Source organism: Dunckerocampus dactyliophorus, chromosome 13 (assembly GCF_027744805.1).
Source record: "Dunckerocampus dactyliophorus isolate RoL2022-P2 chromosome 13, RoL_Ddac_1.1, whole genome shotgun sequence".
Lineage (NCBI taxonomy): Eukaryota > Metazoa > Chordata > Actinopteri > Syngnathiformes > Syngnathidae > Dunckerocampus > Dunckerocampus dactyliophorus.
In genome coordinates this window covers 7,822,410-7,836,525 of record NC_072831.1, presented here as the reverse complement: position 1 = coordinate 7,836,525, position 14,116 = coordinate 7,822,410, and the positions used below count along the sequence as shown (strand labels likewise).

At 43.5% G+C, this 14,116-nt stretch overlaps 1 protein-coding gene across 6 annotated transcripts in view; it reads left to right on the top strand.

Annotated features, from left to right (window-relative positions):
* Window positions 1-14,116, top strand: part of slc4a11 (solute carrier family 4 member 11) — a 122,131-nt gene that overhangs the window by 1,646 nt on the left and 106,369 nt on the right. The window contains exon 1 of one of the 6 annotated variants that reach the window (XM_054797371.1): window positions 13,401-13,647. The exons of the other annotated variants lie outside the window; for them this stretch is intronic. Coding sequence (XP_054653346.1) covers window positions 13,611-13,647 — 37 coding nt within the window. The 5' untranslated portion in view covers window positions 13,401-13,610. Of the gene's footprint in view, window positions 1-13,400; window positions 13,648-14,116 lie in introns of those variants that run through there. 6 annotated transcript variants of the gene reach the window in all.

Here is a 14,116-nt window from a genome sequence, read left to right as displayed (position 1 = left end):
AGGCGCCCCTGCAGGTGCATTCATTTTTTTCTTTTGATGTCGCCGGAGTCTCTTTGCTGATGACGTGGACCTGGAGTTGAACCATCCTCGACTCCTGGCTAAGTAGTGTCACCAGAAGGATGAAGGGTTGTTGAATGTGCGGTGCCAGCCCTCCACATCGCCGTTGGTGCAGATGATGATGATACTGTTCGATTTATAGAAATTTGTGTCTCGTAGTCTGACGGGGAAACGACTTGATGTTGACGGGGAAATTACTCGATACTGACGGGGAAATGTCTTGCCATATTTGTGGACGAATTCTTGACGGGGAATGGACTTCTGGTGGCGGGGAATCGTCTTGACGGAGAAAAGACCATAATCCACTTGCAGTAATTACGCCCGCAAAGTGCCGCTGTGATCGATCCGTGAGCATGATTATATGTTAGCGTATTTCCCATTCACTTTAATTGGTCATGGGTCTGTAAAGGGCCATAAATGGGTCCAGAGCCGAACCGAGGTCTGCCGTTTGGTGATGGCTGCCATAGACGTATGAATGAATGAATTGTGCTCGGGAATACAGTGTTTTAAACAACGTCGGCAAATTATGCTCTCAAAATGATGTTATAATGGCCAAATCATGCCGTCTACAGGCCAAATACTATCAAAGGTAATTGTTGGGTCTTACCTGTAAAATGTTATTCTCTGGAATTTGGTTTGCAGCACATGAATGAGGCATCATATCCGCTCCGACTCTTGCCGCATCCAAGATGGCGGTGACGTTGACGCACGGCTCAGCGCTCGATGCGGCGTCTACATATATATGTCTATGAGCTACCCCGCTCACCATTGGCGACGTTTTGACAACCCTCCACGTCCTGCCACCCCGAACATGGTTAAGCAAAACATCGGCTCAAGCATTTGCTGTGTGTTGACTGGGCCATATCGGCTTTCATCATCAATATTGACCGATATTACATTTTTATGCCAATAAATACAACATTATCGGATATCACTAGCCGTAATGTAATACAGTGGAACCTGAGTAAGAGTACATTTGCCAGTTTGCCTCTTTTTGGGTTTACTTCAAAAATACTGTATACACAAACATTTTGCCTCAGTTAGCATACATTTCGCACGTAGTGTATAATATGGACGGTGGTCGAGTGGTTAGCATGTTGGCCAACACAGTAACAGTCTGGAGATCGGGAAGACCTGGGTTCGATTGTCCCTTTGGCATTTCTGTGTGGAGTTTGCATGTTCTCCACGTGTGTGCGTGGGTTTTCTCCGGGTACTCCGGTTTCCTCCCACATTCCAAAAACATGCATGTTAGGTTAATTGGAGATTCTAAATTGTCCATAGGTATGAATGTGAGTGTGAATGGTTGTTTGTCTATATGTGCCCTGCGATTGGCTGGCGACCAGTCCAGGGTGTACCCCGCCTGTCGCCTGAAGTCAGCTGGGATAGGCTCCAGCATGCCTGCGACCCTAAAAGAGGAGAAGCGGTATAGAAAATGGATGGATGTATAATATGGCGTGTTGTTGATACACTGCGAGAGTCCAACTGCATTCATAATGTATTTTTCTCACAAAACGGCCCTGTTAGCAGCGTGTTATCAGGGAACTGGAAGTCATTGTCTCCCAGCTCTGTCGCCCGTCTGTAGCCCTAGAGTCTAGGGCCATCCCTCCCCCCGGTCCAGGTGATAACACCACTGTTAGTTCAGTGTTGGTGTTTACTTGCCCCTGTAAGTATGTACTGTAAGTAACACTGAGCTTGCCCGGATGTTGTGGGCTGCAGTTACACTTCTCTTTGATGTCCAGTCGCGGGCCGCAAGATACGATTTGGTGGGCCACGAATGGCCCGCGGGCCACGAGTTTGAGACCCCTGCCATAACAAAACACAAAGTGTGGTGTCCGTGTGGCTCTCGCTGCCTCTTAGCCCCTTTGTCAACAATGAAATGTTTGATCAAAGTAAAAGTGATGTTAAAGTATGACATAGATTTTTGAGTTATTAAGTATTCCCAACCACTTGCCATTGTTTCAACTAACTTAGTGTTCAAAGTGCGGCTGTGCTAAGTTTCGGCATGTGTCTCGTTTCTTCTTTCTTTCTGGCCCTCGGCATATTGTAAAAATAAAATGGACTCAGTATTCATGGGATAAGACAGCTGAGCATATATAGACCTACGTTTAATTGCTTTTAGCATCTTTAATGCACAAAATGTCCCCCCAATACAATATGTTAATTATTGTGCTTGTACTTACTATTTCTCATACTTAGCTCATTCAGTTGAGAGGACTTTCTAGGAGTCAAGCTCCAACGTCATCTGTAAGCTCCTGCATCTCAGCATCAGTGATTTTACCTGCAACCTTGACCTTCCCTCAACCTTCCGTGCACTTTATTCCATGTCATGTCATGTCATGTCATGTGTCGTGTTAGCATCAGTGTAGATGATGTGTTCCGTCGGCCATTTGGCTGACACGTTTATCCCCAGACTCTCGCCTTTTGCCGAGAGAGAGAGCGAGAGCGAAAACGTGTTGTTTGGTCCTGCTGGGAGTACAGCCTCCATCTTTGGGCGCCCTGCGCTGGGAGTACTAACCTGGACTTAGTGCACGTGAGGACGAAGGGCACATGTGTGTGTTTAGTGAGGTGGCTAACTTCTTTTTACACTTGACAGTCAGGAATACTACTTAATAAAATGGCCTCTGCAGTTAATAAAGGTGATGGCCACAGCTTGACTCTGGAACGGATTATTTCCATTATTTCTTAATGGGAGAATGGGAACAAATGTCCTTAAAAACAGGGTCTCCATTCCAACACATTCAATATCAGAGACATACGTTTTTTTTTTAAACCCGAATGCTCACTCCCAAAGACGTATTTATACGTCTTTTACGTTTTTTTGCACATGCACAATAAAAGAGGTAACTTTTCAAGCAGTTTGTGGTGGTATATTTGTAAATACATTTTTATTTTGATGTAAAACAACCCTTTTTTATGTTTTTCATGTTGTGGTGTAGTTGTTGAGATATTTGAGCTGTCACAAAAGCAAATAATTTGCATTAAAGTGAAAGTTATGCTAGAAATGTATCTCTTCACAAAAAGCCTGTTTTTCACCCTTTTTTTGTTGGGAACTGATATTTTCCTGAAACTTACCTGCGTTCTACTGTGGATTACTAAAGAACGTAAAGTAAAGGTAGAAACAAACTTTTTTTTTTCTGATGAAAGAGGGGAGTCTAATCTTTCTTTTGGTAGCCGTAGTACACAATATTCTGTGTGCATTGAAAAGTCACTCAAAATGGATAAAATTGGGCAGTACTGAAGGGACTGAATTTAGACAAATGGTTGGGATTGAATGAATTAATGGCACAATTCAAAAGACAAAGAAAATGTAATAAGAAGCCATTAATCCACGTTTAAATGTTTTCCTTTTGTTTTTGGTAACAATCTTTGTGACACAATAATTAGTTATTCACTTGATAAGAGTTGTACTACAATAATTTAATTCTAAGGGGATAAAAGTATAAAAACTCACGCTAGTGGTGGTGTTTCAGTGCCTGCTGGCGCCAGAAGGGGGCAGTGTGTGTGTACATATCAGTTTTTATGGGAAACACCTCATTATCCATTCAGGGAGGTTTCACTCTCCCAGGTTTTTAAATGGCTTTAAATTTATTTATGACCACCATAAAGAAAAGAAAAGAAAACGATATACTGTGTATATACTGAAATGTGGGCGGGAGTGTGCCTGTGTGGCATATAAAAAAAAAGTCTATAAAAAAAAAGAGCATTCGTGTGAGAGTATACATCCTGTGTCTGCGTGTGTGTGTGTGTGTGTGTGTGTGTGTGTGTGTGTCGCTGAAAGAGACATATTGAGGACAATAGAAGTGCAAAGGCCAGGAAGGCACTAAAACTCAGCCAAAAGTCCAAAAATGCAAAACATGCTGCAGCACTTCCAGTAAAGGTTGACTGTGATTGTTTTTAGGATACTTTAAAGTCATGATCGCATGGTTTTTTCTACCCTCATTTGATACAAAATTGGGACATTCACAAACAAAGACGGCAGATTAAGTCCCAGAGAACATGAATGTGTATAAATGTAGGCAAAATGTTCGCCGTCAATGTTTGCCATGGTTGCTAAGAGACAAGCAAGTAGGACTTATTCCAATAACTATTATTTAAAAGAACATGGCTGATAACCACAGTAATGCCGCGTTCAAGGGAAGTCACAATTGTCAGGAAATTGGAGAATGTAGACATGATCTGGGACATTTTAGGTTGTGTTAAGTGATGATACAGTATAAGACGTGTTCCCAAAGGACAGTACTTGAAGGGTCCAATCGCTTTATTCATGTAAGCTATTTTTTTATTACACCTTTATTTTGCCCAATTAGACAGGATGTGGTGCACAGTGCTCTTATTTTGAAGACCGGAAGTTTGCTGTGCGTGTGTTGAGAATGCTTCTTGACTGTTGCTATTGAGACGTGAAGACTAAACAAGAATAAACGTGCCTCCTGCAGCCATGGATCTCGTCCTTATTTCACTCAGAACTTGCACCACTCTAAAACGCTCGGTTACATTGACAAGCGCTAAAACACAACACGTTGTAAACACACTCATACAGCCCGAGTCGCACACACACAGCCTCACCGGCATGCTCTGCTAAACTAAGCTAACCCAGCCGACTCGCGTTTGGTGACGAGGAAGAGATACTGTAAGTTTCAATGTGTTTTGCTGAGTTAGCCGGTGTTTCAGATGCTGCTTCGACAAGTTTAGTCTGGGAGAGGGTGGATTTGTGTTGGTGAGGAGATGCCGCCGGTCTACCGGGGAAATATTTTCCCACACAAATCATTCTTCTGCTCATGAAGACAGCATTTATTTCACATTATGTCAGTTTCCACAAGATTCCGCTAACAACAATAGATTCCGTTTTTATTGGCCAGTTCCGCAATTCCGTCGGTGATTCTGTTTACGCCGAAATCACAGGGCCCTACACAAGCACTGATAAAGCATTTTTCAACCGACAGCAGTTTGTTGTTTTCCTTCATTTGTGCATATTTTTATTGATATTCATATGTTTCCAAATCCTACAGTATTTTATTTATCTAACAGAGCTGGTGTGCTAATTTTGTTAGCACAGCCTTGATTACAATGACAATAAAGCAGTGATCTCGAACCCCCGGGCCGTGGCCCGGTACCGTGCTGTGGGTCATTTGGTACCGGGCCACACAGAAAGAAAAAATAATTTCCATTATTATTTTTTTATTTTTTTGATGTTTTATTTTGAAAAGTGGCCGGATTCTCTCTGTTACATCCGTCTCATGTGACGCATGTCCATTGTGCGTGTGCTAACTTTATCTCTTGCCGCACAGATAGACTACTACTGTATTTTTACCATTTTTCTTTCACCTCATATTTGGTGTCAAATGCTGATACTATGTGGGAATGCATAAAGGTAAGTTTTGATGACTTATTGAGTGCTAATGTGCACATTTGTGTCAAGTTAATTCATGCCTGAACTGGTGGATGGTGGGTCAGCATTCATTTTGTGCTTTTAATTTGATGTTATTCATTGTAACAACATTTATATGTCAGAAAAGAGGAAAAGCATAATAGGGCAGCTTTTACTTTTGAGTAATAACATAATTAAGTAATAACATAGGCGGGGTCCACTGTAGCATGTATACTGTATATTCTCTTGAAAATTTGCACCCTTCTCTCCCCAAAGTGTTCGACCCCTTAGCAACTGCTTGATAGTGCACTGAACACACACACACACGCACACCAACGCACACAGACTACATGGTGATGGTTGTGGCTGTCACAAGTAACAAGAAGCAGCTGCTCCACTCGTCTTCATCACCTTCCTCCATTAAGTGTTTTCTCAATTACCTCCTTTGCCCCCCCCCAGCATGCACACTCTCGTACATGCTGAGACATGGCAGCATGGCTGCTCTGAGGTGCCAGTCAAAGACATGCACACTGACAGGTTTACAGTCAGTACACACTCTGCTAATGAAGGTTGTTCCCAGGATTCCCCCCCCTCTCTGATTGATGACTCACTCAGGCGGTCGTCGCCGTTTGCTTGTCTTGGCGTTCTCCCGTCATGCAGACTCGCTCGCGGCCGTGCGACTGGCGTAAGCGTGATGGTCAGGCCTCAACGCAGCTGTAAAGGCACGGTGGAATCCTAATGAGTTGTACAGCACATCGCTGACATCTGGCGCAAGGACAAAAAGGACAGCGTGGCATGCAGCGGCGATGGCCGCCGCAGTTTTGCTACACAACTCCAGACTACAAATCAGCTCAAACAACATTTTATGCACTCGTGCATGCAGTAACACTCCTAGCAATTACTTCTGTTATATAACATGGGGCTTATAACAAAGGGCAACCTAATGTTAACGCACACAGCATCAGCGCGGTAACGTCAACCTGCTTACATCAACATGCTAACATTAGCCCATGTAGTGTTATGTTATGTAACATGTTAATATCCGCATCCTATCATCATACTCAATAAGCATGCTAACGTCTGACACGCATGCTAAAGTTGACCTGCTAACAACTAACAACAAAAAGTGAACATGATCAGAGTAAAAGCAGCCTGCTATGCTAAACTCTGCATGCTCACGTGGGTACACTAACCTGCTCAGAGGCACAGTTAACATCAGAATAAGAAGTTTGTCAAATGCAGAGAGACTGCTAACAAGACTTTTAACTGAACAGTAGTGAAAGGTTAGTTATGATGTCTCTCAGACGTGCCAGGAACGCACTTTGATGGGATGATGGTCCAAGATGTGCTGAGAGTTGAATAGCAGTAAAGCGTTTGAATGGTAGCGCTTGCGGCTAATTACAACTGGATAGTCTTTCCCAATCTTTCCCAACTGATCTTTTGCTTGCTTTCATTGAGAGTCCTGGTCCAGGAACAGGGATGTCAATGTTGAGGCCATCAGGGCCCTGCATGCTGACATGAAGTCCAACAAGGTCCATTGTGCAGCTTGGCCAAACAACAGTAAATGCACTTAATGCTTTTGGGTGCCTGACTAATTTTATTTTCACATTTAGACCCAACAAACATGTTTTGATGGTCTCTGAGAGCACTACTCTGACACAGTTTTGATGGTTTAAATGTCATACTGAGAACGGTTTCTAATATTTTGTAGCTGCATATGTCGCTCTACTGGTGTGTTGGGAGTGATAGTGAGGGCATTTCCAGAGGCGTCTGTCCAAAGCATTAACATCGCACTGTGCACCTTATTGCTTTCTAGTGGTTAAGGCGCAGGGCAAGTGGTGATTCATCACTGCTAACACACTCGCAACCGTCCGCGAGCGTCCTGGAGGCGCTTCTGAGTCGGAACCCGCCGATGACGGGCGGGGGGGCTTGGTGGAGGCGGCCGGCTCTCTGCAGGATAACCCCGCTGCCTGAGCTGCAGTATTATCTGAAGTGTACCTGAGTTTTTTTTTTGCAGGACTCATGCTGGATGTGAGGTCAGTCACATGCTACCGTTGATGTGTTTTATGCGTGATAAGTGCATTAAAACGTTTGTCTACAAGATTAGCGCTCGTGATCATCATGTCCATCAAGAGAGCACATCCTCTGAGTCGTCTTTGTCTTATCATTCATCCATACAGTCACAAGGCTCTCATCAATTGAGGATATCAAATCTTATTTTTTTCCTCCAGAACATCGGTCAGCTCCTGATAACTTTGAAGGATTCCGTGTGAAAGCATGTTCCGTTGTATTGGACATGACTGTGGACAGATGTCCTGCTTTTAATAACACTGAAAATCATGTCTATACACTTATATCTTGAAACTAGCTAATATATATATATATGTATTTAAATACAAAGCTTTGTGTTAAAAATAGTTATTAGTGTCAACATTTCCGCTTTTTTCTCTTTATATTGTGCCTTTTTTCTCTATTTTCCCATTTCTGCTGTTTTGTTTGGCCAATAAAAAGCAAACCTCGGCCTGCAAATGACCCCCGTTCTGGCCTTTGGACACCCAACACAACCTTTCTAATAATTAGCTCTTTTTTTTTAGTATTACATCATCATGAGCTTCAAGAAATAGGTAAAACAAGTCTCGGCTAAAAGCATCTGATATCAACAAGTGTCTTTTTGTTTTACATTCAGTGTGTGAAAGTAAGTAGACAGTAAGGGTCCAATGTTGGGGACAGTTGACCACAGCAGATGGTCCTGGCAGGTGCAGGGTTTCCCACAGGACTGCAAGCTATTTGTGGTGTTGCAGGGGGTAAGGGAATGACATTATGACATAATTGTCAAATTGGCATCATTGACTGTGACGCAGTTGCAAAAAAAGTGAGCAAAAAAACATGAAAAGCAAAACAAATATGTTTTAGAACTGCGAATGAGCTCTTCTTGTGTCGCTAAACAAGCAAGATCGAGGCGCCTGTGACGGCTTTTAGATGGGGGAAGGGCCCACGGCGGCACACATTGTTCATTGAAAAGAGCGATACATGCTTTCATGTCAGCCTCTCCAAAAGTCTCTTCACTAGATTTGTTGCGAGTCGCATTTTTGAAAAAGTGAATCTAGAAGGGTCTGATTACTCGCTAAATATAACAACAAAGTCGCTACGTTGGCAACACTGATCCCTCCTGCTTCGTCTTTTTCTTCCCTGGCAGACAAGATCCTACTAATGTGTTTATGAGCAAGGGCAAACAGGTCGTGCCAAATCTATTTGTGGCGGTCCAAATTGAATGAATGTGTGGAAAAGACTGAGATGCTGTCATAGTGCTTCTACTCCAGTCCGGACTGTGCAAAACTGCACAGACCCAAACCGGCCCAGAAGTCTTGTTGCGAACACCACGTTGTTGTTTGTCCTCAGCCTGGCAGGCAGGATGTACCCAGGATGTACCATTCCCAAGGTTTGGTGGAAAGAAATGACTTAATGAAAGGCTGCTGGCTGGCGCTGTCTGCATGCTGCGGTCATGTGTGCGAACATATTCACATGCTCCCAACCCGGTGCTCAGTTTGCGGAATAATCACTGACAGAATGATAACTAACATTACTTCTGTTGTCATATGATTATTTATGGACGCAGTTGTGCCTAAAAGGCTTCTTTTATGTTCCAACAAATGACTTTGGATGGCTCTGGTGAAAACATAAAGGCCAGGAGGTCGACTCAGGACGCACATTCAGATCCTACAAACAATGTTAACAATCTCTGTGCTGGTCGCCATTTTGAACGAGGGAGCTTCTTTCTCAGTTGCTAACGATGCTTCAAGCTGCCATCAGTCTGGTGGACATGACATGTCACATCTAGCCTGTCCGCCACCTCTTCATGACCTGAAGCTGACCTCCACTTGAGCCTGTCAAAACCACAAGCTGCAAAATTGAGCTGGTTCGATTTAGAGCCAGCCTTTTCCACCTTTGGACATTTCCTGTGAGCAGTACACGGGTCACAGTTTTACTTGTGTTTACAGTACTTGAGATCTGAAGCATCATCCTAACATCATACCTCAAGTCTTCAGCTTCCTTAAATTTATGGCATTTCTTTTGCTGATTCTTAGAATACTCAAGCTCCCCCACCAGGCGGATCAACTACACTCTAGCACCACTTTGCTCTTGTTCTTAAGCAGTTGGGGGAAACTGTGCTAACATTTACCAGTGGTGGAGAATGAAGGTCTTTTGTATGATGTCCACAGTGAGGAGACTAATTTTATCCAAGACGAGACTGAGGGCAGTGAGAAAACGGAGCGCTGCAGCTGATTGGAGACTGTGGAGTGTCAAGCATAGCAACAGGCAGCGTGCCCCCTAATTTATCAAGTGTCTGAGCATTAGAGTTGTTAACGATAAACCGATGCGACCGGATATCCGGTTTGATGAAGGAACGATTCCGATTAGCCGGTGAAAGCTTCCTGTATCGATAATAACCAGCCCTAAATCTTTAGATGAATCGTTTGTGGAGACATGCACCGGGTATCACGAGAGAAGTTGACAGTGTCTCAAAAACACGAGAGCCTGGGCTGCCGGCAAAAGGATTGTCATACTTGCTCCATAGCTTCCCATGGCTGAAGACGAGACTGGGTGTAAATAGTAGGAGGCCTTGAACTGTTTACAAGTCAACAGTGTGCTAGCATGAATTAACTTGAGACAAATGTGCACATTAGCACTCGATAAGCCATCCAAACTTACCTTTATGCATTCCCACATAGTATCAGCATTTGACACCAAATATGAGGTGTAAGAAGAATGGTAAAATACAGTAGTACTCTTATCTGTGCGGCATGAGATAAAGTTAGCACACGCACAATGGACATGCGTCAAGTGAGACGGATGTAACAGAGAGAATCCGGCCACTTTTCAAAATAAAACATCATGGAAATGATTTTTTCTTTCTGTGCGGCCCGGTACCAAATACCAGGCCGTGGCCCGGGGGTTGGGGATCACTGCCTTACAGCATGCTTGGGGATATGATGTGCTCTTTTACACTTTCGAAAATACTCCAAGAATGCCACTTTCACATGATTGGCATCTTTATTTTATAACGTAAGTTAATGTGTACGTCCACAATCATTAACCATAGAACCGAATCGAATTGTATCGTTTGTACATGGCATCGAATCTCGATTCGATTGGAATCGTCTATCACAAAGAGATTTACATCCCGACTGAGCAGACACACAAACCATCTGGGCATTCCTTGGACCTGAGAACTGAGGTAGTCCAATTTCCATTTTGTCGTATTTTGTGGTTTGTGGGTTCAAACAGGCGGCAAGGAGAATTCCACAAAGTAGCTTTCTTTTTTGTCAACCTCAGACAAAACAAGCCACAATTAACCATCTGAATCTTGTAGAAAAACTCATGTTTATCTTTTCATTTTCCATTTCTTTTCTTGTTCACCATTTACTGTATGTTGTTAATGATGTATACTTTAATGTCCTTATTTGACATGCCTGGTGGGATTCATTGTAGTTGTCTGTGGTTTAAAAAAAATAGCATCCTCCATTGTAACATGAGAACAAAGAATATAGAATCTTAAATCCAGTTCAAATTCATGTGCATTGACATGTCGGCCAGGCGAGCTGCAGGTCGGCGGCCAGGCGAGAGCGCGGCCCCGCTCTACTGAGTGACACACGGGCCCTGGCGGCGCCTAGCGGTCCGTATGTAAAGCAGGGCCGGCAGGCAGACCGCACGGCGTGATGTTCTATATGCAGACGTATGCAAATGAGCGACCTTTCACGGAGCATCCGCATCAAGGCGGGGAATTAACTTTTTGATTCGCCAGCGACCGCGTGCCGCTAACACGGGAGGATGTAACCGAATTAGTAAATACGTGTAGGAGACATCGCTTTGACGGAAAACTAAAATGCTTTATGTAATAATACTAATTAGATTGTGTTTGCATTCATTTGGCAACGCAGTGACAGTCTTTGTTTGTTGGAATTTATTGTTGTACTTTACAGTGCACAGCTGTACCATACTGACAGCCGTTTCTAATATTTTGACCTTTTTTTTAGCTACAAGAGGGTCGTAATATTAGAAACAGCTCTCTTTTTCTGTGAAAAGGCAGAATTTGTAATGCAACTGGAGGCCTGAACTGCACTGCTCAGTTCTGCTCAACAAATGGGACGACCTGTCACGGCACGGGGCCCTCGGAGGCGCCCGGCGTCCGAATACCGACTCGTCAACACGAATCGTATCCACGCTCGAGCCTGTCGCTTCAGGTAGCCATGATGCATTTTGCTCCTCGCCGCCTCCCGCGTCCTAAAAAAGCCATTCACGCTCTGTTAGCTCCTTCAAGGTGAGCGTCCGCCATGAACGCTTCCTGTTATCGATTAGGCTGGATAGTAATCACCTGTTGAGCAATAATAGCATCGCACACGTCAAGGTCAAGACGATTCACTACCTCCTGATCAGGGAGGGGGTCTTAAAGCAGTTTTAAAGCCAAACATGGACAGCACCGCAGGTGGTGAGGATGCCAGCATTCAAATACGATTGCTTATTCTCCAAAAAGATTGAGAGTACAATCAACACACTAAAAATGGTCAAACAACAACAAAATAAATAATGAATATTAATGTTTGCCTAAAACAGTAGATACCCACATATTTGCGATTCAGCGAATTTCGTGGCGAATTTGAGGATTTTTGGTCAAAAATAATAATTGTGTGTGAGGCATAAACATGGATTATGCTTATTATGCATTTAGCTTGTTAGCTTACCTTGTCGCGAGCACAACAATGGCAATTAAAGAGAGACGGGGAGGATTATTGGAGTTGAAACTATTAATTACAGCTGAAACTATTCTGATAATTCAGGTTTTATTGCACATGTTGGTTGGAGAACATCAAAGTCAAACAAGCGAGAGTGTTCGGAGGGGGAGGAGCGAGCCAGCATAGCGTACAGTGGTGCCTCGACACAGCAGTATAATCCAGGCATTATTAGAGTGTCAAAATTTGATATTTTGAGGGCGTTTCTGTATAATAAAAATAATAATTTATTAGAGCTGACATAATAATAATAAATACTCATAAAATTAAACATATTTTGTAATGTGTACCAATATCTAGTATAAATAAATAAAGTAAAAAAAACAATTATGTAGAATTGATACAATAATAATCACAATAAAAAATACAAATATCTTGTAATGTGTGCCAAAATGTGTCCAGTAGTAATAATAATAATAATAATAATAAATATTGGAATAAATAAATTATAAATTATTAAAATTTAAGAAATACAGATATCTTCTAATGTGCTCCAATATTTGTCTGTTAATAATAACAATAAATAAATGCACATAAAATTATTAAAAAGATTAATTTATTAGAATGTATATAATGATTATAATTACTAATACAAAATCTTGTAATGCAACATGAGTCTAGTAATAATAATAATAATAATAATAAAAATAAATACATAAAATAAATGATATGATAATAATAAATACTAATAAAAATGATAAATATCTTGTAATGTGTGCCAATATTTGTCAAATAATTATGTTAGTAAATGTAATGTGCCCGCCAAATATTTCTATATATTTTCTTTTTCCTGCATTGCAGTCATGTATGCTTTTTCTTTCATGCGATATTCACTGAAGAAATAAAGGAAACGGTTTGAAAAAATAGGGGGGTGCCTGCGTGCGCGTGTGGACATGTTGTTTTGAAGTCCAGTGATGGTGTCATCAATCACGCTGATGATGACACTTTGACCTTCACGCACAAACTATGTGGAGTAGCACCATGGCGCCCCGCAACGTGTTGCATCCTGTCCTCTTTCCGGGAGGGGTGGGGGGCGTGTCCTGACGTGCGCCTATAGGCCGACGATGTGATGAGGATGCGGGCGACAGCCTCGGGGAGGGAGGAGTGTCGCTGTGTGCAGGCACTAGGACCCAGCAGCGTGGCAGCGAGCGTGCGGACGCAGCCAGGCTGAGTCACTGCATGTGTCTGAGCGGCAGTCGGAGCGAGGGAGCCCAGCAAGAGAGCAGAGGTGATCTGGCACTCGTCAGCCCGGGATAACACCACCATGATGGGTTGACTCTCTGTGGGGGGGGCGGAGGGAGGGAGGCGGTCGGAGAGAGGAAGTGTGTGTGTGTGTGCGTGTGTGTGTGTGTGTGTGAGCGTTCCACGCCACCACCACCGCCGCCACCACGCGCTCAGCCATGGAGACCAACAAAGTTCTTCATTTTGTGCCGTTGGGTAAGTGGACGCCGTACACCCCCCCCACCCCTGGCTGGGGGAGAACCTTGGGGTTCCCTTCCTGCTGAAACCTGAGCACTCCCCCTTCCCTCCCCCCCCAAATTCAGTCCACTTCCACGCCAGATGTTTGCGACTTGTTGTTTTCCCTCCGTTTGCAACCGAGTCATCTTTGACTTTATTTTCTGCTCCAGGAAGCCCCCCCCAAAACACACACACTTAAAAATGACAGTAACTCTCCCCCCCCCCGCTGTTATTCTTTTTCGCTGTGTTGTGCGTCGTAAGTCACGTCGCAGAGAGCGCGTGCGTTACCTGGCTGGCGAGCGGGAGCAGCTGGAATGCGGAGAAAAGGCAATAATGCACTTTCTCGTGTGCACGTGTGCATTTTTGTGTGCGTGCGTGTGCATGTGTTTGTGTGTGCACGCGCAGGCTGGTGAGAGAGTTCCTCAGAGAGCTCAGAGTCCATTTGGAG